This window comes from Bipolaris zeicola, assembly GCF_000523435.1.
Source record: "Bipolaris zeicola 26-R-13 unplaced genomic scaffold scaffold_306, whole genome shotgun sequence".
In the NCBI taxonomy this organism is placed as follows: domain Eukaryota; kingdom Fungi; phylum Ascomycota; class Dothideomycetes; order Pleosporales; family Pleosporaceae; genus Bipolaris; species Bipolaris zeicola.
Genome location: NW_006912355.1, coordinates 1 through 24603, shown reverse-complemented (window position 1 = coordinate 24603; position 24603 = coordinate 1). Strand labels below are relative to the sequence as shown.

Sequence of the window (24603 nt, the reverse complement as noted above, 5' to 3'; positions counted from 1 at the left end):
ATAGAAAATTGACGAGTTTCGATGAAAAATTTCTGCTTAAAAGTTGGTGTGTGGCTGTACTTAGAATGAAATCAGTCTTATAAATTACAGCAAAGTCTTTATCGGCGCGCAACCTGTATGCATTCCAATACCTTCGTCCAATAGGTCCCAAAGGTAACCAGGGGGAATCTGAGGCGGCTCAAGACTCTTCGACTAGCGATTTTTAATTCGTGCTATTCCCTTATTGCGGATTATGTATCCGACTACACACGATCGCATTGCCAAACTTCCTCTACTATTAGTCTCATCCAATACATACCTGTAACATCCCAGATGCAGTTGCATCCACCACACTCTCTACACCCTTCATTGCCGGACCATCTTTTGCAACATCAACTAACACCAGCCGCCGCTGGTACTCACAAGGAACTGTGAACGAGCCATCTGCACTAGGCTCTGGAGGTCTTTTGCTTCCAAGCGCAGTCACGCACGGGCTAGCACTCCCACGAGGTATGGAGGTCATGGTCAAGACCATGCTGCACTGGTAGGTTGTTTCAGTTGTACTCGGCAATTCAACTACTTCATACAGCCGATTCAACTTCTTATCTCGTATCATCCAAGGTTTACCCGTCTTGATAGTCCTTTCTGGGAAAGATAGTGCGTAGTATGTTGCCTGGAGGCCTTCGGATGTATAGGTGGCGTCAGCTCCTTGCGAAGCTATTTCTATACCACTTTTGCTGCCATTTTGAGCCGCCATAAGTGACACAGGAATCCAGCGAGACCCCGGAATGTCCAATTTGGATCCAAGAAGAAAGAGTATGTTCTTAGGAAATGTATGGAGTTCCTTGAAGAGTAGTGCCATACGCTTCTCTCCGGGCAAGTCAAGAAAAGGAAGGACTTGGATACCCAAAAGACTCGCAATGGCCAAGGTTTCATCTGTAGCTCGGGTTGTGTCCCTCCAGCGTAATGATCGGGCCACATCACCAATCGTGTAGGTGCCGTAGCCAGACCGCTTCATCAGTCGAAACAGCTCCGCGGCTAGATCTGTCTGGTATGGTTGTAGTAACATATCGCTAATGGGAGGAATCAGGTCACCTAACGCTTTGTGAGTGTCGGCAAACTGTATGTAGAGTTGCTTCGCCAGTACACCTTCCTGCAGTGTCCAGAGTCGTCGCATCCAACCCGAAGTCAAGACTGCGAGCAGTTTCGCACCAAGCGACTCAGTAGAATTCATGAGCTGTAGACTGCTATCCAACACCAAAACAGCTTCGGCGTCTTGGTAGGTGCGTGCCATCATACCAATGGCTTTCTTACGAGCAAGCTCCGCCTTCGGAACGCATATACTATCTATCCAGAAAGCCGCATTTGGACGCAATGTAGATACAAGTGCGCTCAACTGTTGCAGCTGACATAGAGGAAGTCCGTTTTCCGACGTGCTCCCAAGACCATCTGCCCACACATGAGATAACGCAACATATGGAATGTCAGTCGATTTGTGGACTTCAAGACCGGAAGAATTGAGCGTGACGACGGGTATTTGGCCATTTTCAATGCAATTAAGGACTTGCTCCAGTACCGGTCTGAAGAATTCACAAAGTGTCTCCGGGGTCTTCGTTAAGGATTTGCACCTGCTGTGGTGCTTCGCGACGTATGTCGCAGTATCGATATCATAAGCCACACAATGCTGTGGCGTACAACCTGAGTGGCTCTTGCCATCGTCTATCGGACCCTGGTTGCAAACATATCGCAAAGATGACACTGATGTAGTACTGATCAGGTATTCAGTGGTGTATGAACACCATCCAACTGCATGCAATTCTTCTTGCAATATCTTTCTAATTGGCGGTACCCAGATCATAGACCACGAGAAGCCTTCAGTAGGCATACGGAGTCCTAATGCCATTCTTGCGTGCGCGCTGACTAATGCCTCGGCGATGATTGCAATGAAACACACCATGGATGGCATTGCATCACCGAGCAATTCGAATGGCGCGAAATTTATTGTTATCAACGATACCACAAGGGAATGGGCTGAGCGCAGATTCTCACGAGCTCGTTTGAACCACGGCTCCAAAAGCTGTGTCGGGGTCTGTTCGATCCGAGAAAGCCAGTTGCGCATAATGTCGACCAGATGACGTGTAGTCATAACCAGCTTGCCGCTGTGATCCTTGTGAACCAGCATATCTTCTGCTATTGGTGCTTCGATCACTGCCTCTAACAAGCCGAATGTGAGCATACTCTGATAGCTTGCTGCCAGAATGTTCATTGAAGACTGATTCCTCGGTCGGACTTCCAGATATTGGCGCAGCGAGACCGGATCATAACCGTCGTGCGGGTATCCTAACCATTCTGGATCCGCGAAAAGTCGAGAATGAAGATAGTTTGCGTTACAATGTGACATAATGCCTCGTCTTTAGGGGTCTTGACTGGGTTGATCGGCCTCGAGATCTATAACGCCTAACGAATGCAGTGGATAGGCAAAGGATTAAAATCGGCGGGGTTGTGTTGGTTGGGCGTCCGCGCATCAGCAGTCCCCACCTGTTGCCTTGATAGGTTACGAAACCCAATTCAGCGATCGAGCCCCTCCTATACCCCGCTATTGACTTTCTCTTTCAGCTTGATATATATTTTCTACTTCATGAATATATACCACTTGAATGACGTAGAAATACTCAGCGACTGGCTTCAACAAACTAATCTTACACCCCACGAAATCTTCATCCAGTGAGGCAGCATCGAGCTAACATAAGACATGTATGTATTCAAAGATTTCACCGCAACAAGCTCGAGTCTATTCCGGACTGCCACGTCTAATCTAGAGATTGCACAAGTCAGTTGATGAGCTCAGTAAATTGAATACTGCTTCTGGACACGATCCAAAGCCCGATCTTTTCCAATTCCCTGATTTTCAAAGACCTATAAATGGACAAGTAATTTACAACCAGGAGTTCACGAAACCTCCGGAGTCATGTTGTGCCACAATCTCCTATATCCAGCGAGGATTGAAAGAACAACACAATGCCTCCTCCTGTATCATAGCATTCCATGTAGAAGGTGCAAGAGATATCATTTCGCATTGTTATGACAGAAATGTTGATTACGGCTCTATCTTTACAAGAGGTTTGTGTAGAGCTGCGTTGTTGCGACATGTGGTGGCTGTGCAGAGCGTCAAATCAGGTTTGGTACGGTGGCCAGCCAGCTGCGTTCAAGAGATGCCTAATAAATCCCAAGGTCACATGTTTGTCATAAAACCAGAGTACCGTACCCCGCACATGGCGGCTCTTCAGAAATCTCTCTATTCCTATCGTTAAAGTGCTTGCGTAGTGCGATTCTTGCTATTCATAACCGCTATGGAGCCTCTAGTTGACCATGAAACTAGAGGATCCACAATTATTCTTTCTGTTTGTCTAAACTCTCTCAAGCCTCTCACTCAGCGCCACCCACTACCTATCTTGAGTATCGCTTCCTCGGCAACACCTGGGCGGTTCCGACTTATAGATTGTGATCAGTTTCTTTATCATCATTCTTTGACTGTTCATGAGTTCTGCGAGTTCCCAGTCCCAGAAACTGCTTACGCTGCTATTTCATACATCTGGCGAGGAAATAGTGTCGATGAAAGTCTGGTTGGCGCAAGGTTTTCCATCGCTGGAGCCGAGGATGGCGATCCTGTTGGCGTAGAAGTCCTCAGACACGCATGCACGGCAGCACTCCTGCACAACGTTAGGTACATTTGGCTGGATCGCCTGTGTATTATGCAGACAGAAAAAAATGACAAGAACTAGCAACTTCAACATATGTTTCAGATATATGAAGGCTGCGCAGTATGCTTCATCTTCCCTGGTGGCATCCAGCGTCTCGTCTGCCTCGATGAGCCGACCGCGTGGATCCACCGCGCGTGGACACTACAAGAAGCTCTTGCCCCACCCTGCGTCGAAGTAGTATATAGATGGACTCTTGGACGTGGGATGTACGTAGGGCTGTATCGAGGCGACATTCATGAGCTTATCCCTGGCGAGTCGGCTATAACTCCCCTTCGCGCGCTGCTGGGACTCAATATCTTCCCAGAGGTAACCTTCATCGGTAGCAAAGATCCTATCCCATTCCGCACAACTATCTTTGGCCTCCCAACTGGATCCACTCCTCCCTACTGGCCCGAGCATAGGACTGAAATTGTCATATCTATGTTCCAGAACGCTCTCCCGCATGGGGACGGGCCTACCTTCAACCAACGCGCACCCGCCATCTGGCGGAGTATGTTGTTCCGGACATCATCTCGTCCGGTGGACATGATTTTCAGCATCATGGGTCTCTTTGGGGTGACTCTTGACCCGCGCGCTTTCGAGCCGGATGACCGCCTTGATGCGACGGTCGCGCTAATGCGCGCGATTCTCAAGCGGCCAGGAGGTAGGGCGAGCTGGCTGGGCGTCGCACCGTACTTGCCACCGCATCCACGACTATCCACAATTCCAAATTTTCCGCATACCAGCGTAGATGGGAAGGTCGAACTTGAGCTTGATTTCGCGCCCGAGATTGGTGAGCGAAGCCAAAATCAGCCCTTGGACCAGGTCCTGAGCCAGCAGCGCTTGTCTGTTTTAGACACTCGAAGCATATCGATGCCAACTGGAAGCGTGGATGAGGCTGGATACCTCTGCATCTCCAGGCCAGTGTTCCGTGTGTATGCTTTTGAAGGAGAGCGAGTTGAAGATAGTCACCATGAGCACTTGAACAGCACGACTGTCAGTCCACCTTAGTGTTGCTTTCCTACTTGGGCGATCAACCAAACGGCGTGGCGGTTCTGCGATGTCGCAAATCGCTACCCCAATGCACCACAGGGCACACGCTCTGAACCTAGGACACTTGCTGTTCTGATTGGATTTCGCAACGAGATTTCTTTGGCTGGAACATGGGAGTGGCCTCGGTTTATAAGTGCAATGCTTGTTCGTGAACACGCGCCGGACTATTACCATATCGAGTCATACTTTGAGCTTGAGGACAAGCTAAGTAGCTGGGTTAACACTTGGGAAGAGCGTGAACTATCTATTGGCGGACCTCATTCTCACTCTATGGCAGGACGAACCAGGGCTCATGAAAAAGAACGAGCAAAGAAAGAAGGAGGATAATGGTATCATCCTGAACTGGTATTACAGATGTTTAGAATTTGTTGATCTGGATGTGATATGGATATTCGAAGCTACACATAGTACGGGGATATCATGGGCAAGGCCCTGTTAGGAGACGATACACCACCAAGAGGTATCGCCTTACTTGCGCTATGAAGGTTTACCTGATTTGAGCGTGATGGAGTAACCAAGCGGACCAGAAAGAAGTCCACATGGAGAATGCCCGGGTAGGCAGAAATGGAGCTAATGGAAGAAAACTACCGGAATACACGATGATTGAACAACAAATAAAGACACTGGCTTTTACTGGGTCTTTGGATGGATTTCAATAAGAAGGGAGTCTAGAGGAAGTTATCGTATGATCCTGAACTTGACTGAACTTTTGGATGTAAATAACTCCTTGCAGGGATCCTCGTACTCTCTATCGGAAGCCCTTGTCTCGTTTATTGGTTTGCAGAATTTGGCAGCAGAAAGACTTGGAGAAGCAGAGACTGGAAGCGCATGCTAATTGCGCTTACCACAACTCCATCGTGTCACCACACGGCAAAAGAGCGGCTGATTTTTTTCTCATCAGGCGAGTCAGCACTACTAGGCAGCAGTGAGGCGTGCAGCGGTTTACAGCGGCGTTACCCCACCAACATCCGCGCTAAAGGGTCCTGCAATCGACTCTCCCTGATGATGCAGCGCCTCTTACTTTCCATTAACTATTTCGCCCACGAGCAACAAAGACTTTGCGCCCATAGAGGTTGTACTCGATAGGTACTGCCTTTCATTGGACCATTGGCCTTGCAAGCACCATTCTCACCTAATATGCCGCCGCTCATCCTCAAACTGCTCCGTCGCTCATTTGAACCTGGAAAAGCATCCAGCGAGTTTGCTGAACAATGGAAAAACCCAGGCGATGTCTTTTCGGTGCTACTGATACTTGGCGGTGATATTGTGGGGCGTGCGGTAGCCCAGCTTGCCGGTTCGCGATTAACCCCAGTGGCCTTCTCATTCGGTACGTTATCCGCTTGCAGAGCTTGCGCGGCGAGAAATGCTTTGTCAAGGTGGTTTTCGCGTTCTATCCGCTAATGAATATAATCTTCTATTCAGGCTGGGTAGCTTACGCCGTTACTGCTGTCGTTTCCGCCGTTGGCGAGAACAAGCTTATGCCGCTCCCCGATTGCGCCTGTAAAGTCATCAATGGCGATTCAACGTATGTGCGTGACAACACAAGTTGGGTGCTAGGACGCATCATGCGAGATTTCGAGGGCTGGATGCACCCGGATATACGCCAAAAGGTCGAAGAGATTTTAGACCAAAAGCGGGAGGAATTACAAAAAGACGCTGAGGCGCGTGGAAATGGACAGACAGCGAATATCCAACGTCCTACACAAGCCGGTCTGTGTGTGTCATTCTACAAGGCTGAAAAGGCGAGCCCAGGAAAAACACAATTCGATATGGTATACGGCAGCGGTTTTGCTACCGCCATATTCCAGCTTGGAGTGGCAGCCATTCCCTGTGGTGTCTGGGGAGACTGGTCTATACTTCTCATCACCGCGGCAGGTATCTTATTGGCCTTTCTGTCGGGGTCTTTGGGTCAATGGAAGACTGAGAAATGGCCCTGTCGCCCCAACAGAGAAACAAAGACTGTAATACTCACACGCGGCAATGGTGCTCAGCATGCTATTGTTATTCGCGACGCTGACATTGTGGGACTTGACCTGGAGAGCCTTGCGGGAGGCCAGTCTAATGTTGATGTTTCCACTTCACTTTCTACCCGCGTGACTGTAGTGCTCCTCGCAGTGCTTTGGATTCTACTACTGGTTTCCGCTTCTGGTATCAAGGACCATACCTGGTTTCTTCTTGCGGTTGGCGGCATCGGAACAACCCAAAACATCTTTGTTGCTGGCTCGCGTCGGGATCCATCAGCTTTTGGTATACCGTTGACTTATGAGAAGGTCATTGCTAGGACAAAGGTAATGCACACACTATTTGCGGTGGAGGAAGCGTTTCCTGGACTTGGTTTCAGTATGCGCGAAACGTTCTTTCCTGGTGGTCAGCTCAAAGAGCACGAAGTAGACAAGTGGGAAGCATGCCAACAACTTCTAAAGGAAGAGAAGGCAGCTAGGAGGGCAGCTAGGGAAGCGGAGAGGATAGCACAACAGAACCAGCGTAAAAATTAGTTCGATATCAGTAGCAGGTGTATCGGTCTACCATAGATGACTTGATCGTCGAGAAACTCTACACTGTTAAGCCATTCACCAAGATCCGACTTACTAGTCTACTATTTTTCGTACGTCGCAAAGTATCCTGGAAGCGCAAACTTCAACTCGGCCCTTTGCAAAGTTCTTCAATCGCGAGTAGTAAAACCCTATATTATCAGGTCATTGTCGCACGCACGAAGACACTGTTCTTTCTAATGCATCTTCCGGCATGAAGATTCAGCCAATCGACATTCATGACATGTCTACGAAAAATCCCTTGCTGGGTATTCAACTTTTCATACCAAGTGATAACTGACCAATTCTCTCTCCCTCTCTCTTTCTGGTCTTTTCCCGTATCATGGCATCATTATGTTCGTAAACATTGAAGATAATTCGTATCACAAATCTAGGCTGATCCTTGCCAAATTTCCCGGCACCACTTCTTTGAGATCGATCTAACCTGGGTTGAATGAAATTTGTTTACAATTTGACGGCCAAGCCAAAAGACTCTTAGGAAGCTCCACCTTAGGTCCAAATACAGGGGTGTGTCTATGGCCAGTATCTATGAGATTAACCGATTACATTACACAGTATCATGCGGTAGGGTTGGCACACGTGGACTATGCTCAATAGGTACAGAATGCTCAACGATATGCGGACTCTTCTTGATATCATCCAATTCCTTCCATCCATTATTTTCCGTGATTGCCTCGATAGATTCTGAGTCCATCTGGTGCCATCGGGATTGGCGTTTTGATTGCAGTGGCCAGCTCAATTGATTTGAGTTCTGCCCCTGTGGCTGTTGATCTGAGGTTGGATTGGCACGCGACATACTCATGCTCTCAATGATGCTGCCGCTCATACGCTTGATTAGTGGCATAATATATGGAAAGGATCCTACAGTTTAATTAGCATTTTATTGCATGAGACTTCAAAGAGATGTCCATCAAACATACCACAAACTATTCCAGCATTGCACTCGATAGCACCCCACACTGGCACCATACAAGCTTGGTAGGTGAAATCTCCGACTCCTCGAAAGTATATCATATTACGCAATCGAATGATGGAACATGCGATGGCAAGAGATCCTGCGCAGTAGGTAAAGAGTAAAGAAACTATTCTACGATCAGCAGACGTGGAGCAGATTGAGTCTAGAATTGCCAACCTTTTTTCTTCCGCTCCATCTTGAGGTTGAGGAGGGTTGGTAGAGGTAGAAAGAAGATAACAAAGTCAAGGAGTGTGTTGACTGTTGATGTAAAGAAGTTCATGGCCATCATATTCCAGCAACCCTAAATCACGTCAGCATGCATTAGCATGTCAGGGGTCGTACTCACGTGGAAATGTGTCAAGATTCCAAGCAGCGCTCATTGGTATACACTGGAAGATTGCAGCCTATAAAGTTTCAATAAATGGCCACTTTTGACCCAAGGTAGACATGGTACTTACAAAGGTAGTGAAGATTGTAAAGATAGAAACTAAACAGCCAGTCCAAAACACGATCTTTTTTTGCATTCCAGGCGCGGCAAGTAGGTGTAGTTGAGCAAGCATGCTGGCTTTAATCAAGCTATGTTCACTGGTCAGCAACAGATCTCTCAGGCAATTGGTGGATATATTTAGAGTTACCCAACAAGTGCCTGATACACAGAGTTTTGTGCTAATCCAACCTTCATGCTCGCTTGCAACATCTTTGGTCGTGCGCGCGAGTACTCGATATGCTTACCCATACCCGTCTCGATTTGAAAATGGATCAACACGCATGACGCAATAGCCACGAAGGATGATACAACGACAAGCCATTCCGCCAAGTTCAAGCGCGTAGTCTTCAAAAGATACAAGCGGCTAAAGAGTCTGGGTCAAAGTCAGCCAGAGATTCGCAAAAGGCAAACAATGAGTGATTTCTTACCGGAGGATGACTATTAGGAGCGCAAATCCGAGACAGGAAAATGTAATGGCGTAGAGCATAGGGCTGGCATCTTCGTCCATGTATCCAGGATCGCCGGGTTTGAGAGCCATTGCCTCGAGGTTGTACCAACGTTTGCGGAATTCGCACGGTGACAGCTTCGTGTCGGAGACGACGAGTGAATGTCTTGACACTTAATGTCAGCGTGAGAAGACACCCTCCCGTCTTTAATATCATAATGTCTCCAATACCATGCTGTCCTTAAGATGATGCCGCGTCGCTTCTCCGTGTATGAAGGCAGCGATTCGTGACTCGTTCGGTCGACTACGGGTAGGAGTTCGTTGCAAACTATGTTTCTCATGTGCCCCACACATGTGCCGTACCTCAGCACTAGCACATGGAAGCACAACGTCAGGCCAATAAGCACGCTAGAATTATACCCGAGGCCGGGAATCAAAGCCCCTTTTGTCGCAGTGGTCTCTGTAGAAAGTGTGGGGAGCGGCAAGAGAGTTCGGGGTTGCTCCGGGGTCCAATTAGCCTGAGCGCGCCAGCCCACGGTACTAGTTAGATCCGTGTACCAGCCGAATTAGTTAGCTAAGCAATGGCGATTCAGTCAGGGATAAAGCACAATGCATTCGCGAATGTCTCCTCGCCAGTTTAATTCGTGGAGGCGTCGAGTGGCTGCTCCCCCCTTACCCCACATCCCCGCGGCCTCCCCTGTGGCACCTTGTCATCAACCCGCACACTAAAGCTTGATTCGATGTCGAGGCACGAGGCGCTAACGTGGCTCACGCGTAGACGGGTCTGAGCTCATCTGTGTGGCGAGCGTGGCGCCCTATTCTTTTCAGCTCCATGATCATGCAGCCTCCGTTATGACTCGCCCAAGAGCGATGCTGGTGGATGCGGCCGAACAGTCTCTTCTTCTTATGTGTGGTTAGATAGCTGACTCGTGGTCACAAGTCGCGACGTCGTACCAGGGGGCACCGCGGGGCGATGCGAGGAGGGCCTTAGATGGTGGCCCTACTTCTGCATTGTGAGATAATAACATGGTAGCTAACAGTTGACTGTGATTACCCTATCCAGATTAGTGGCCTGCATGCGAGTTTTCTATAGGGATAGTTCTCCGACCTGAGTCGTTTCGTAGCTGGAAGTCGAACTTGTAGAGACCTTGGCATTCGATATTCGAGTATGTTGCGTTGATAATGCCATGTCAGGATGCCAATATTCGATCCATCCATGAGAAGCCAGCAAATTGAGGCTATGTGAGAGCGAGAAATTCGCACTCCCCTAAAGCGAAAACTACCAGTATGTGGATTTAAACTAACATCATTTCTTCCACTCAGCCTTTTCGTGGGAGGGAACTATGCATACACTGGTTCGGTGTAGGATCCGCCTTGATTCTTGCTAGCTAGGACAATGCGGCTCAATCTACCATTAGTTCTAAGACGAACTTCTTGACTTAGTTCAAGGACATCAACTATTCCTAAGGCCAAGCATTCAGGGTTATAAAACACATGGCGGAGACCTTCCCAACGTCTTGCCCAGACTTATTTCACCACTTCTTGATCAGCTAGATTAACCCTTTTTTGTCAAGCAGAACTGTGAAGCATCATGATGGGCCATCGACGAAGGCAGAGGTCTCATTGTTATTGACACAATCGATAACGCTGAGGACGCCCAAGCCGTCGTGCTACCTAGGTTTACCCGCTATGGCTACAGTGACCATTTTAATGGCGCTGGCTACCTCTAAAAGGCTATCGGTACCCTGATCCGGGCTTTAGGTATCGCCTAGTCCACTGCTGTGAAGGCAACGGGTGCGCTGACCAAGGACAATGTGTTGACTGACTGGCAACAGTTTGTGATTGGCAACACATCAGTCAGTGCCGTTGCCACCCAAGCCACACGCTAGGTGGCTGCGCTTTCGTCTTCCCCGTGTATGAAGCAGGGAAGCGCCACAACGCCAGCTTCTACTGCGGGTGTGGCATGCCGCCCTCCGCTGACGACAAGACTAGCCAGGTGTAGAGGTCTTGTTAGTTAGTCACCAGAACTAGGACTAGTCCGTTCAGGATTATGACTTTTCGGATACGCAATCTTGCATCCCCTACGATTATTCCACTATTTCCAACCCCTTTATTATTGATGCCGATAGCTACTTGTGTTGCCTCCAAATGATGGACAAGTGTATGCGAATAATGGGCGCAAGATTTGGTCTATCCCTTTCGGCTTCGATATTGCTGGTGGTCGTCCTTCTAACGATCAGTAGAGGTTATAAGGATTGGAAAAATCAATAGGAAGTAAAGAAAGGTAAAAAGAAGGTTTGAACTTCCTAGCAAGCGATCTGGCCACCCCATCTCCTATAGGCTAGGCCTGAAGTTCGGTGTACACAGTGCACTGTGAATATCTACCTACGTACCGGATTAGAGTTTATCTGCTTTTTTGTTATTCGGTTTAGCATTACATATGATCTTTTCTTGTAACAAGAGCTGAGGTATTAGATGAACTGCCTCTATGTGATAAAGATCTGTTGATTGTTATCTCTACTCTGTTCATATAGGATCGACCCTTGGACTAGTGCCATTAGTACTGAAGTCTCTGCTCGATTTGGTCAATCTAGACTCATGCGAGAAGACAGGTCTTGGCACTATTAGTATGATTAAGCAATCAATTACGCGTGCTAGTTATCGAAGATAAATAGTGAGACTAGAATGTCTTCTCTAGTAGAGAGCATCGTTACGCCTGGAGGTTATTCAGATTGCATCTATTCTATTCTGTTTCGAAGAAAGGATGTCAAAGAGGTTCAGAGTGTAATCATACACCATGAACGTGATACTACTTGATAGCTGTTGCACACTATTAGCCAATTCCTTGTCAAGGGAAAAAAGACAGGTACAAGTGCTTACCGTGAGTCTCACCAGCCGCGGCGTGGTTGCTTTCCAAAATACAAACAAGCCTTCCTTTATCAACATGTTCGTTGCAACCGAAATCATACTACCTCTGTGGCTTCCAATACTCTGCATTCTAGTTTTGATGTTATCGAACGGCATCGATGCATATCTATACATCATCAGGCTTCACACGATAATAGCAGATGCCAAACACTTACACTGTCATGATGCCACTGCCAGCTCCTGCGATTATAGTCGTTGTCGCGCCACCCATCTTTTCTGGCAACGCTTCTTCCAACTTATCTTTGAGTGCGCCGAACGTCGTGAACCGCACAGCGCTGTTTGTACCCTGCTTACACAGTACTGGCGTGAGACCCCTCCATAAGGAAAGCACTCCGTCTTGTCGCACTGTATGCGCGACTAGCTGCGGCATAGAAAGCCGTCCCAAATGGCCTCCTGATGCAGCATCGTGTATGACTCTTGTCTTCAGCGCCTCACCCGGTGTAACAACGAGGATGCTCTCTGTAGCTCCAGCGCATAGCCCTGAGGTGAGGTTGAGCCAAGGATTTCGTACCGCAGACGCGTCACTCATGGTTGGAGAGGAGAAGTAGGGAGTCAAGTTTCTTTTCACGGTCTCAAAGGAGAAGAAGCGAACTCCGCTCTTGAGCGCGTTGCTTATAGCAAGAGTTTGACATCCGGTATATACGCCTCTAATGCCAGAATCTTGGAATGTGGATCTGAGGATGGTGAAGGATGATGCGGACTTTCGGCTGGATGAGGAAGGATCGAGTTGGCGGCGGGTTTTGACAAACTCGGCTGGGTACTGTTGATAGGGTCAGCTTTTATCTGGTATTGAAGGCGAGAATTGTAACGTGCGCCACACACAGAGGAGGCGCAACTAACTGTAACAAAGGTTTCTGATGCGCCAGCCAGGCCACCTGCTATTATGCTGATGACAACTGAGTGCGGGGCATTGTTCATGGTTTCAGTTTCTTGCACGAGACTTGGTGTCGTATTCGACTGTTTCGATCTCGAATCATTCCTGATAAACTAACAGGTTGCACCACGTATATCTATGCACCTTCACAGACATTGCGCGTCAAAGCTCGGGGCAGTGTACAGATGTCTCTGAGGCACAGCGCCAGCACTCCCCCTCGATGCCGAGCATAACTTGTCCCGGCTACTTCGGAGCATGTCCGAAGTCCAAGACGCGCAAAACGGGTGTTGACATCCGCTTGTGGTAACTAGTAAGCAACTGGGGATGGTGGCTCGTGCTGGCTCGGACGTTGACCGAGATTTTGTGGTTTGTGGATGGAGAGGAGCTGGAGGTGCGGGTCTCGCCCGCACTTCGCTCGGCTGCGCACAGACTTGCTTTAGTGGGTCATTTCATTCAATCACTGTGGTTCCAAGAAGAATAATCGTCAAGTCATAGATGCGAGTATTGCGACCTATCCCGTCATCTCCAAGATGGAGAGGTCTCCTGCCGCATGCGGATTCTATGCAAATTACTATGCATCAGACGTTTCTGACTTGGGAGATTCGCGTTGGACGATTCGCCCTCTGATAGATGTCGGTCCGTGCACTAGCTCTGACGTAAGGGTGATTGATTTGTCTATTCAATTACTTGCTATCTAGGAAGGGGAATATCCCACAGTACATGAGCATTCCTGCTGAACACCTTCTCCTTCAACTTCGTCTCTTCCGTCCAATCCAGTACCTTTTCAACAAAAGGCCTGATATCCAGCCCTTCAAATCTAGTATGCGGCCAATCTGACGCGAAAATAATCCTATCCCCAGCAAACTTCAGCAACTCACGGGCAATGCCCTCAACACCGCGATATGCCGGGTCCTTATCAAACCGATAGGCGCCAGAAAACTTGAGATATGTATTACCGCCTTTCAAAAGGTTGACTAGAGATTGGAAACCAGCGAGGGTATATGGATCGAAGGGTAGAGTCCTGTTTTCAGGAGGCGGGAGATTTGGCGCGCCAAAGTGGGCAATGGAAAGTGTGACGCCAAGGTCTCCAACAATGGGCTCAAGCTTTGGCAAATCTTCCATGCCAATGTACAGTTCAAGGACCCAGTTCAGTGGCTTGATTATCTCGGCGTACTGCTTGACCTGCGCCTGCAGTTGGGCTTCGGTGAGCTTGATGTTGTTGGACTTGATGTTCAATCGTACGCCCCTTACACCAAGCTTGTCCCATTCTTGCAGGGTTTTGAAGGAGATTGTATTGGCATCGAAGCCTACGACGCCGCGACCGTGCCGCGTTCCGAGTCTCGTGAGAGCATTGATAAGGAGAGTATTGTCGTTTCCGTATATCGAGGGCTGGACGATGACAATACTTCTCATACCGACCGTCGATTCGAATGACAGGGCGCTGGAAAGATTGTGCAAGCCGGGAGTATACTCGGCATCTGCCGCCTCAGGGTAACTTGGATCCGTTACATGCATATGGGTGTCCCAGCTATGCGCTGGCATGCGCTTCGCAATTGTTGCATTCTCATTGCAGACAATGGGCTTGTTTGCAATACTAGAGGCCAACTTAGCTGACCGAGCAACTGGTCGTAGATGGGGCTGGGCATCTGCAACAAAGATCTGGATGAAAGATAACAAGAACGAAACAAGCTTGATGTTTGGGAAAGCCATCTTGTGTGACTGAATGACTGCTGGACTGAGAACCTACTTACCTGTGTCGTCGGAACTGGGACTTAAATACGATCCTCTTGGGATCTAGGGTCCGAGGTCGCAACCTCAATGATCTCGATTTCCCCGCCATGAGTAGCGAACTCAACGAGAAAATGCAGCGGTAATGAAGGAATTTAGCAGTGCAATTGACAGAGATCATCTTGTATGGTTCCTAGAAAAGGCAATCCGCTTGCGAAAAGGGCTAAGTCAAAGCTTGGAAGGATGAGATAGCGTGCCCCAGTTTTGTATCAAAATTACGGGTATTGCACGCGTTCAAAGCCCGCTCGGGAGTCGAGTCCTGTTCGAACAATATGGTACAGGAAAACTAATACGCAAATCTGCTAAGTATGCTGTGTTGAATGTTTGGACCGGCCACTCGGATGATCGCCGAACACACTTTTGCCGTTTTCGGGAGCTCGGAAGTTGACCGAGCTAGCACTCCACCATCGGAAGATGACCGAATTACCCTGCATGTGGCGTAACAGGGGCTATGCCATCGCATGTTGCGAAGTTTCTCAACCATTCCTTCTTCACAGTTCCCCATACCCCAGAATATACGAAAACTGGGAATATGAGGTAGCACTCCACATATAAAGCCTTAGTACTTCCACAACGGTCTGCTTCAAACCCCAGTCTTCCATCCTTGCACGCGTTGAGATCCTACATGAAGATTTTTATCAGAGGAGCCATGGGCAAGCTACCTCCTCCATTCTATATTCTGGCAGTAGTTGTACTGGCTTGTGGTGGTATTCCAAAAGGTAGCTTCCAAAAATGGGATCCGAATGACGCCGCTGAAATATGAGCTGTAGGCTACGACGAGGGTGGTTTCAGCGCTAGCATAACTTTACCTGCTTTCAAGAATGACTACAACTTGAACAAGGCGGCCTGGACCAACAACGCGACCGGGCTGGCCAACCGCACCGCAAACATTAGCTCTTTGGGAGTCTTGGGTGCCGCCGTAGGTGCTCTGATCGCATACTTTCTGAACGACAAGATTGGGCGATTGTGGTCTTACCGCATCGCGATTGTGATTTGGGCCAGCGGGATCTTGATGCAGGTTTTCTCCTCTGGTATCTTCGAATTGTTGCTGTTTGCCAGGATATGGGGAGGACTCGGCGCAGGCGGTCTCACTGTCATCGCACCACTTTTCCTGTCGGAGATCGCACCTACAAGCGTTCGAGGAATGATTGTCAGTATGTACATGGTTGTACTGTTGAGTTTCCTGGCCTTGGGATTCTTCATCAACTACGGTGTGAGCAAAACAATGAGTACTTCCAGGTCGCAATGGCAGATCGTCCAGGCAATTCCACTTGTTCCGATGGGTTTTGCCTTCTTCAGCTCGTTCCTCATTCCCGAAAGCCCCCGCTGGCTTGCCACTAGAGGTGCCAATGAGGAGTGCCTCGCTGCTCTAGCTCGATTTCGCGGCTTGTCCGGGGATAGTGCAGAGTTGATTGCGGAATACGAAAGAGTCCAAATCGAGGCCAATGCGCTCGTAGAGATGAAGAGCCTATCTTTGCTAGAGACAGCTAAAGAGTGTTTGGCTGATCCAAATCTGCGTAGTCGGTATTTCCTGGCCGTTGCAATGCATACCATTGCACAATGGACTGGAGGAAATGGTATCACCTATTATATCAGCGACATCTTCCAGTACGCCGGTGTCAAAGGACCTCAGACGTCTCTAATCACCTCCGGCGCTTATGGCATAGTTAAGCTGGTCATCACAATGATCTTTGCTTGGGGCTTGATTGACAAGCTTGGCCGAAGACGCTGTTTCACCACGGGACTCATTTTACAAGGCGCAACACACATTTATATGGCCATCTATTTTGGAGCCATTGGCCAAGGAAACCAGCATGCTTCTGACGCCGCTATCGCCTGCGTATTCATCTATGCCATCGGATGGTCGCTCGGTCTCTGCACAATTCCATACATCTATTGCTCTGAGATCTTCCCGACAAAGGTACGTAGTTTCGGATATGCGACAACAATGGGACTGCACTGGTTCTGGCAGTTCGCTGTCGTACGAGTGACCCCAGTCATGTTGGCTGCCTTGAACAAATGGGGAGCGTATACCTTCTGGGCTTTGGTTTGCGCAATCGGTCTCGTTGTTTTGAGGTTGTGGGCGCCAGAGACCAAGGGTGTGCCACTGGAGCGCATGCATGAGCTATTTGAAAAGCCTTGGTACAAGTCCGGGGCAGCCAAGCTTGGATACCTAGAGGACAGCATGTGTGAGGGAAAGGGTGACGAGAAGGTTTCGGTTGAGCACCAGGAGATCAAAGCTTGATATGTCTCCTTCAATGAATCGTGTATCATATCTTCTTTGCTATCATCTTGTGCACCATATCGTGCCTCTGCCTCTTGGGAGCATCCAAGAAGGCGATGCCGAAGTGATATCTATTGTAGGATGTCTTTCTCAATGTGGCGAGTGAGTGATTTGAGGACAAGCTATTTCACAGCCAAGCAAGGAATGCGAAACAACATGAATGTGGTTAGGGCGTATAACCCCTAAATGCCTTTTCACATCAAAGGTCAATAAATTTCGGATTCTGGGTTCATCGTGACGCTAAGAGGCTCAATCTGGAGAAAAGCCCCATACATCTCCTGGGACATGTCCAGCAGATTATAACTTCCAGCTCCCTCTATCTGTCCATTGAGGTACGAAAGATCCAATAGGATGGGCTCATCGTTCTGTTCAACGCTTCCAGGCATGTTGTTTGCAGACGCAGAAGGATAGTATATATCCATGGGTAGAGGCAGTAGAGGATTATTCGCGATGGGTTCCGTCGTGTCGACGGTTGGGCCAGATGGTTCCAAGGATGCTGTTTGAATTCCAAGTACTTCGAGTTCCTTCGATATGTTGCTCAGGGCTGTAGTAATGACTGGCAAAATAGTTAGTAGACATTGTTGATCTGAGTAATCTTACTAGCCTGGGTTTGTATGCCTCAGGCGCTCCAAGGCACCTATGCAGAAGTTGAGTCTTTCCAGCGTATTCGGTGCGTTGTGGCCGATTGCTTGCAGTTCTAACAGAAAGATTGAAGCTGCGGTATAAACACTGTACGCCAGGCTGAGAATAACATGACCTTCGCCAAAAGCGTGCTTGTACAAATCAAACAATGCAATGATTGATGTTGCAGATGACACGCAATGAATCAAAGGGTTACGATCAGCCATGGCGCTTGCCAAGCCGGACTCCCTGCTTAATTTGAGTTTCGCGCGATTCAGTAAAATGTTTATCGTATGATAGAGACAGCTATAACAGATTAGTGCTTTATGCCCGTGGACGAAAACCAAGTCGCACTCACTTGAGGGTAACGATATGACTCGGCGGACAATCCAACTGCATCTCCGCAAGATTAATCTTTAGATGTTCGGGAAGATCTCGCCACCAATCTTGCAGTTTAGAGCCTTCCGAAATTGCACATTGGTATGCATTAGTGGGTGACAGCTCGTGGGAAGGATTGTACAAGTGTATCAGGATCTGGTTCAAAATTTCTGCCAGACTACACATCTGGATGAAACATGAGATCGAATGCGCCTGTCTTGGTCGATAGTTGGCAGTAGGGAGCCCATGCGGAGTCCAAGGTTCAATTTCGGCTGTATCATCCACTGTCGATAGTCAGGACCAAAATCATATGAGCAGAGACCATGTCGTACTTAGCACTCGTGGTGGACTGATCTCAGAGTTTTGGATCATGGGAGCTCGGCCAAAGTACAGGGATATGAGCTTGTCCCAGAAGTAACAGCTCCAGAACAAGCGATTGCGCACTTCAATATCCTCAGTGGAAAAATGTCCAACATCCGCGTATCGCTTACCGTCGACGCAGATACCTATATCATCGATCAGTCGGAATGCCATGCCACTATACAGCCACGCTTGAGTGCGGTTGCCACAACCGCATTGCTGAGCGCTCAGTAGTAGAAGTGCCTGAACGGTAGGGATTTTGCTATTCCCATGTTGGATATCTCTGAAAAGATCTTCAACCGCCCATCTGGAGAAAGCCGCTCCACCGTCGAAAGGGGCGAGTAATTGCTCCATGCCTGGCTCGCCACGACACCATCGGACTGAATGCGAGAGCACGGCATTGAGTAGTGCCTGTGAGAAGTAAGGACCACCAGTCTTCATATCGCCTATGGAAAATAGTCAACGGGGGACACCATGCATCGAAGAAACTTCTTACGTGTGAAGGCAGGCCGGTAGATAAAATTGAAGAGTGGCTGAATCCAGCAGAAATGAGAATCTATGAGAGATCGATAGGGCTCCTATACAACTTTACTCAGCTCTTGTATCTAGCAAGATCTACGGACAACGAACGGGCGTATCTGCAAGCTTCTCGAATACTCTCTCGCGCCATGCGTTGTTGATCAGACCCTGCTTCTTAACATCCATCTCTTGGTCTGCTTGGTCCTGACCTATATGGCGTGTCCAGATACTACCAGGAAGCCGGAAAAGACTCGTGGACTCAGGGAACGACACTCCTGCGTCTCCTTCAACCCTCAGTGACTCAGTAGCTCTTGCTAATCCAGTGTGTGGAAGGACATCTGACGTTCGAGATGGTATTTCCGAGGCATGATCGAGCGGAGAGTCGCTTGACGCCGCTTTGAGACCAGCAAGCGCAGCCTCGAGTTCTGCAACTCTTTGCTCTAACCGCTGTGTGTATGACAAACTAGGAGAACTACGATGCATCAATCTAGAAGTCGGCACAATCGAGGCTTCTTGTTTGTCTTACAGCTTGTAAATACACACGTCGCCACGGGCCCTACACCGGTTACAAACGGGATGCCCACCATCACATTTCACCTAATCTTAACATCAGTTAATGTGAAACCGACAAACATCATGGATGATTGCAAACCTTCCGCTTGCGACAGATGTCACATGAGAAAGCGCTCTTTTTTGTGACCGGGCTACGTTTGTCACTAGGGCTCGACATTGGCACCGTGACACGTGACCGATTCGCTTCTTGAGCTTCCATGATGTCGTGTTCGAAAGAAGTTAAGCAGGCTCGGTCATCGTCCGAGGGATGTGACGTGTAAGCGGGTATCAGATCACTGTTTGAAGGGTTTGAGAGAAATGGACTTTAACCTCGGTTGATTCTGCATGGACGCTCATGTGATCTCTGAGCTACTCCGCTCATAAGCATCTTTCACGAAGCAATATTCACATGTTTAGAAGAATGATATACAGCAGTAGGTCCAAGAAAAAAGCGCATCGATCCCTCTTTGCCACGACATCCGGCTTCAATGTCATAGCAACTTGCGCCACGGTCCTGGAAAGCCTCAATATTAACGTGGTCGAGTAATGCGCGGGGCTATACGAATCGGGCATTCCGATAGAATGCCTGAACGGTCGACTCAAACAGATCTTTGCAATTCCCAGGTTTGCCTGGCTAATGGACAGCCCGTAGGATGGTACAGTAATGCTGATAAAATGCGGACGTAAGCCTAGCCTAACATCCCATCAACCGCAACAGAATCAGTTCGACTCAACGCTAGTCTTGCTTAACGTCGTGTTGTGTACGCCGACTCTATTAGCGCAAGAGAGCACCTGTGACCTGCCAACGCTGTGCAACGCGCGAAATGGAAGCATGGGCTACGCTTGTTCGAGATCGTATGCAATCAAAAAAGGCCTCCTACACGCTCTATCAATTGGTGTGCGTAGTAGCTCAGTAGAAAAGTCTAGTAAATAGCCTACGAAATGGGGTTGGGATGAGAGACAACTCATCGCATTGAGGCTACGATGGAAGTAACGCGAAACAAAACTTTCAGGTAGCGCTACATACAGGAAGAGGTTTCCTGGAGAGTTGTCCCGGTAGGTGATTAGGTTGATAGGGCAAAATTTGGTTACTGGAAGGACGGCATAATGCCTGCGAAGAGAGTGCGCAGTGAACGGTGCTACAGGCGTTAGAGCCAAGTGGGACATTACCCTCGCGCCCGCAAAGTAGAATTAGACAATATAGAAGATAATGACTTCTCGGAAGAATGATACTCTATTCTGACTGATTGGGAAGTTATGGTGGTGCAACGCAATTTTGGTGCAAAGATAGAGTCGCGCGTGGAGGTGGCTGAAGCACTATGAACCACATCGTTCAGTATTATTATTGTTAGGAAGTCGCCTCCGTCTATTCTAGTTTCTATTTGGTGTTCTTATATTACCTACACACATATGGCTCTTAAGCATCTCCACCGCCTTTCATGATGACTAGATTGCTCTTACTAGCAGCATCATGTTTGCAAACATCCTTCCCTCGGAAGGCTAATTCGAAGAATGAATAGAGTTCTATGAAACTGTAGGCCAGTACAGTTGGCAACATCAACATCCAATGTAACAAACCCTTTGTTATTCCCCGAAGACCCTTGTTATAGTGATTGTCACTACCGCCGGGCACAGGTAGATTCCAACGAACGAGGACAGTTGCAATTAGTAGAAACAGATACTGTGTTCCCAAGAAGATCAAGCAGATTTTTGAAAAGAGCGAGTCGCTGATGACCAGTCGATCATGTTGGGCAGCAACTGGATTGACGAGCTGAACGATGATGGGGGAAGCCACAGAGAACATGGCACTGGCGCAGAGAATGAGGCCATAGTAGATGAAGAAGCGAGTAGCCCAGCTGATGCACAGATAAAGCCCGGGAATTCGGTATGTCTTGACAATGAAGTAGTGGAATACCTCACCAGCCCCGATGGTCCATCGGCGAATTTGGAGGGCCCATTCGCGGATTTCATCTCCATAGTTGGCGCCGGAAGTCGGACCGTTGATTGAAATGAGGTTCAATGGCCGGATGCGAATTTCTCGTTGTGTCATGATGGTGTAGCGGATTAAGGCAATAATATTTTCCATCTGATAAGATGGGTGAGTAAAGGCGCCCTCTTCTAACAACTTGACGCTGAGAGAGTAATGGGACATTGGATTGATGTTCCATGGAATCAAAACACCCATGAAGAAAAAGGTACGCAGAACACCGGTAATGTCGACGAAAAAAGGCATGGATTCGCGCTTATAGATGATAATGGATTGCCAAATGGACGAATGACGGTCGACGGGATCCAGCTTGTAGTACTGGGTTTCTAACTCCAGCATGTACTCCGGATCGAAAACGGAGTCGCAGTCGCAGTTGGTAAAGATATGTTCGTATTTGTCATAGTTGTATTCGACATCTTGACGGAGAATGTGCAAACCTTGGCGACAGGCGTAATTCATGTTAGAGCACTTGCCGCTGATCTCGCCAGGAATGCCCGAGGGGTGGAAGGTGACGATGAGACGGAGGAATTTACCCTCGTACTTTGCGTAGATCTCGCTGTATTTGGCTTCCTTATCAGGTGTGCGGCATTCCATGCCGATGATGACAGAGAGCTGGGATTTGGCATTGTTTTGCAGCACAAGAGAGTCCAAGGTAGTTTGAAGTACGCTCATAGGCTCCTTGTACAAGGTCATAGCGACTATGTGACGGATTGCTGAGGTATTTTTGGCCATGGCATTAGCTGATTCGACATCTTCAGCTTTTTTATTCTTGAGTTTGTTTCGATTATTGATGGCCAATGTTCGTCGAATGGCGCAGATAGTGGCTATCAGCCAGATGATTTGGAAAAGACCAATTATGATTACTATGACGAGGTTGGTTGCTTGATTGACGTAGGGAACAAACGGCATCCATAAGGGGAAAAGAAGAAAGATGAAGATCGTCAAGAGAAATAATAGGTTCCAACGGATATAGCGGTTGGCTGCCTCTAGTTTCGCAGCATTGATGCCACTATCTAGGTCCTCATGGGAGGAAGAGGAAGAGGAGGATGATGGTAACGACGAAGGCATGTTTGGGCAACTTTGCTGGTGAATCAACGTAGGAAATTTTACAACAGAAGAACGAACGTGGACAGCTCTTCGCTTTTGTACCTGGTAAGTGTGTACTTACTCGTTGTTCCAAAATTCAGGGATCATTTATCTCGGTACACTCCTGAGGCGTCATTGGCATGTCTGATTAGGGCTGGGAGTGGCGCCACGTGCATTGATCTTGGAACGTCCTCTGTGGGTCCGCTGTTGACCACACCGGCATGCGTCGATCTGCTGTCAAAGCCATGACTGCGCAGCATGCACATGAATTCTCAATTATGAGTTTGAAATTATTGTGAAAACGATTGTATCATTGATAAGACATTCACAGTAACAAAGGTTTTCCATGAGAACAGTATCGTGTGATGTGGCGTTGATGTGGCTGGCGTCGGCTAGGGGTCTAGAACCCGGAACGGAAAAGCGCCAGCCACAGTATTGTCATGAACCGTTTACGAAGGCGCACGAGAAGTGGGCATTTATTGCATTGTTGACTTGAGGCTACCCCTTATAGAGATCAAAGCAGTAGTTGAAGACAATATTCTTTTGCAATCCAGTACGGACAAAAGCCATCAAGGCTAGCCTCGTCCTTAGTCCGTACGGCGACAGAATCGCGAGAGCGCATAAATCCTCGCGGTACGCTAGCTCTATCAGAATACTCTTGACTAGAGCTTCACCTTTAGACATATTTCCTCTGGTACTCCTAACAGACCACTCTTTCCGTACAAGTACGAATACATACAGTGAGAGAGTGCCAACAACAGCCGTGCTAAAAGGGTGATCAATGCATTGTCTTGGCCACTGAAGCAGAAGGACATCATCAAGGGACGCGAACGTATGAACGGCTCTGCCGTATTTTAAATTCTACATTCACGCTTGGCAATTCATCATCTCTCTCCAAAGTTGGGTATATGCAGAAACTTGACTTTGAACGTACAAAAGATTTAGAGCGTTCATCACATCTATATGCTCAGCTGCTTAATTCATAAAAATGAGTGTGTATTTCAAGTTTAAAGAGTTTTAAGACTTGTAAGTTGGTAATAGTATGTATAGTTCTTCTTTCACCCTCCTCTTTGTACCTTATATTATGTCCATGTCTGAATAGCATTGGAACCTCATACCCGCATACCCCTTGGTTCATTCACCACAATATAAACTAAAGTCCATTCTGAAGTCAAAAGCAGAGGTAGCGTTCCCAGTAGCTATGGAAGCGCTCTGGAGGGCAGGCCAGTTTACGTCATTGATACCGACCGCATAATCCCAGTCTTGATGAGGATCGGCGTTGAAAATGATCTGCCAGTAGAACCACGGAATGCCAGCAGCGTCAAACTGTGAGGCCCAAGTGAAGATGTTGTTGTCGCGCATGCCAGAATCGAGTGGGGAACCACCGTTACACGCGTTGTTAGAAGCATCAAGGTAGCATGCACTCCATTCTTGCATAATAAGCTTCTTGTCAGCGTTTTGAGCTTGTGTGACGTATGATTGGAGGCTCGAAGTATCTAAGTCTCCCACCCCATAAGCGTGAATCCCAATAACATCAATTTCGTCGCAGGAGAAGTATGGAGCTTGGACAGAAGTAGCAAGATATGAAGCGCCGCCAGTAGTAACAAGCATGTCGGGGTTATCATTCATGTTGTCCTTGATAGCCTGAGCTATAGTGCACTGCCATGCAGTAAGTGTATCTGGGCTTTCCTCCGATACATGCTAGCTATGATATAGATGGAATTTGTATGTTACACAAAACATACGTTTTCATGCATAGGCTCGTTCTGGGCTTCATAAGCAAAGATGGACTCAGCTCTCTTCCCTCGATTTCTTATCCTGTTGTACATAAAGACATGTCTAAGGTGATTATTAAGAAGCTGCAGCGCTGATTAGCAAGGGATGTGAATCACTCTCTTTTATTGTTGTGCTTAATAATCTTGACATTACTATTTTTCGACTTCCTACCACAGTATGTAAGATAAGATTAGCCCGTTTTGCAGATTGAAGAATATCACATAAAATCACGGTAGTCT

General features: G+C 48.0%; 10 protein-coding genes across 10 annotated transcripts; 3 read left to right on the top strand and 7 right to left on the bottom strand.

The window, feature by feature from the left end:
* Positions 1 to 230: 230 nt before the first annotated feature.
* Positions 231 to 2380, bottom strand: COCCADRAFT_30579 (uncharacterized protein; the record flags this gene model as incomplete). Its single annotated transcript, XM_007719413.1, has 2 exons — positions 231 to 242; positions 299 to 2380. 2 exons carry the CDS (start codon positions 2378 to 2380, stop codon positions 231 to 233), a joined length of 2094 nt encoding a protein of 697 aa, XP_007717603.1.
* Positions 2381 to 3329: 949 nt separating this feature from the next.
* COCCADRAFT_30578 (uncharacterized protein) lies at positions 3330 to 5211 on the top strand (the record flags this gene model as incomplete). The annotated part of the gene is made up of 3 exons (XM_007719412.1): positions 3330 to 3698; positions 3783 to 4650; positions 4985 to 5211. The coding sequence occupies 3 exons, from the start codon at positions 3330 to 3332 to the stop codon at positions 5209 to 5211; spliced, it is 1464 nt and encodes a 487-aa protein (XP_007717602.1).
* A 719-nt stretch (positions 5212 to 5930) lies between these two features.
* COCCADRAFT_75581 (uncharacterized protein) lies at positions 5931 to 7213 on the top strand (the record flags this gene model as incomplete). The annotated part of the gene is made up of 2 exons (XM_007719411.1): positions 5931 to 6099; positions 6195 to 7213. Coding segments are annotated over 2 exons (1188 nt in total), but the record flags the coding sequence as incomplete, so codon positions are not given.
* A 658-nt stretch (positions 7214 to 7871) lies between these two features.
* COCCADRAFT_41333 (uncharacterized protein) lies at positions 7872 to 9304 on the bottom strand (the record flags this gene model as incomplete). Its single annotated transcript, XM_007719410.1, has 6 exons — positions 7872 to 8185; positions 8245 to 8406; positions 8457 to 8580; positions 8738 to 8855; positions 8915 to 9139; positions 9195 to 9304. 6 exons carry the CDS (start codon positions 9302 to 9304, stop codon positions 7872 to 7874), a joined length of 1053 nt encoding a protein of 350 aa, XP_007717600.1.
* A 2634-nt stretch (positions 9305 to 11938) lies between these two features.
* Positions 11939 to 13057, bottom strand: COCCADRAFT_30575 (uncharacterized protein; the record flags this gene model as incomplete). Its single annotated transcript, XM_007719409.1, has 4 exons — positions 11939 to 12031; positions 12092 to 12245; positions 12295 to 12899; positions 12980 to 13057. 4 exons carry the CDS (start codon positions 13055 to 13057, stop codon positions 11939 to 11941), a joined length of 930 nt encoding a protein of 309 aa, XP_007717599.1.
* Positions 13058 to 13703: 646 nt separating this feature from the next.
* On the bottom strand, positions 13704 to 14528 carry COCCADRAFT_41331 (uncharacterized protein; the record flags this gene model as incomplete). Its single annotated transcript, XM_007719408.1, has 1 exon — positions 13704 to 14528. The coding sequence occupies one exon, from the start codon at positions 14526 to 14528 to the stop codon at positions 13704 to 13706; it is 825 nt and encodes a 274-aa protein (XP_007717598.1).
* A 922-nt stretch (positions 14529 to 15450) lies between these two features.
* On the top strand, positions 15451 to 17046 carry COCCADRAFT_110045 (uncharacterized protein; the record flags this gene model as incomplete). The annotated part of the gene is made up of 2 exons (XM_007719407.1): positions 15451 to 15520; positions 15572 to 17046. 2 exons carry the CDS (start codon positions 15451 to 15453, stop codon positions 17044 to 17046), a joined length of 1545 nt encoding a protein of 514 aa, XP_007717597.1.
* Positions 17047 to 17291: 245 nt separating this feature from the next.
* COCCADRAFT_41329 (uncharacterized protein) lies at positions 17292 to 19773 on the bottom strand (the record flags this gene model as incomplete). The annotated part of the gene is made up of 9 exons (XM_007719406.1): positions 17292 to 17641; positions 17690 to 18012; positions 18065 to 18368; positions 18417 to 18890; positions 18941 to 19022; positions 19075 to 19435; positions 19490 to 19560; positions 19616 to 19679; positions 19766 to 19773. 9 exons carry the CDS (start codon positions 19771 to 19773, stop codon positions 17292 to 17294), a joined length of 2037 nt encoding a protein of 678 aa, XP_007717596.1.
* Positions 19774 to 20932: 1159 nt separating this feature from the next.
* Positions 20933 to 22570, bottom strand: COCCADRAFT_110036 (uncharacterized protein; the record flags this gene model as incomplete). Its single annotated transcript, XM_007719405.1, has 1 exon — positions 20933 to 22570. One exon carries the CDS (start codon positions 22568 to 22570, stop codon positions 20933 to 20935), a length of 1638 nt encoding a protein of 545 aa, XP_007717595.1.
* Positions 22571 to 23722: 1152 nt separating this feature from the next.
* COCCADRAFT_110032 (glycoside hydrolase family 5 protein) lies at positions 23723 to 24417 on the bottom strand (the record flags this gene model as incomplete). The annotated part of the gene is made up of 2 exons (XM_007719404.1): positions 23723 to 24277; positions 24334 to 24417. 2 exons carry the CDS (start codon positions 24415 to 24417, stop codon positions 23723 to 23725), a joined length of 639 nt encoding a protein of 212 aa, XP_007717594.1.
* Between the last annotated feature and the right edge of the window lie 186 nt (positions 24418 to 24603).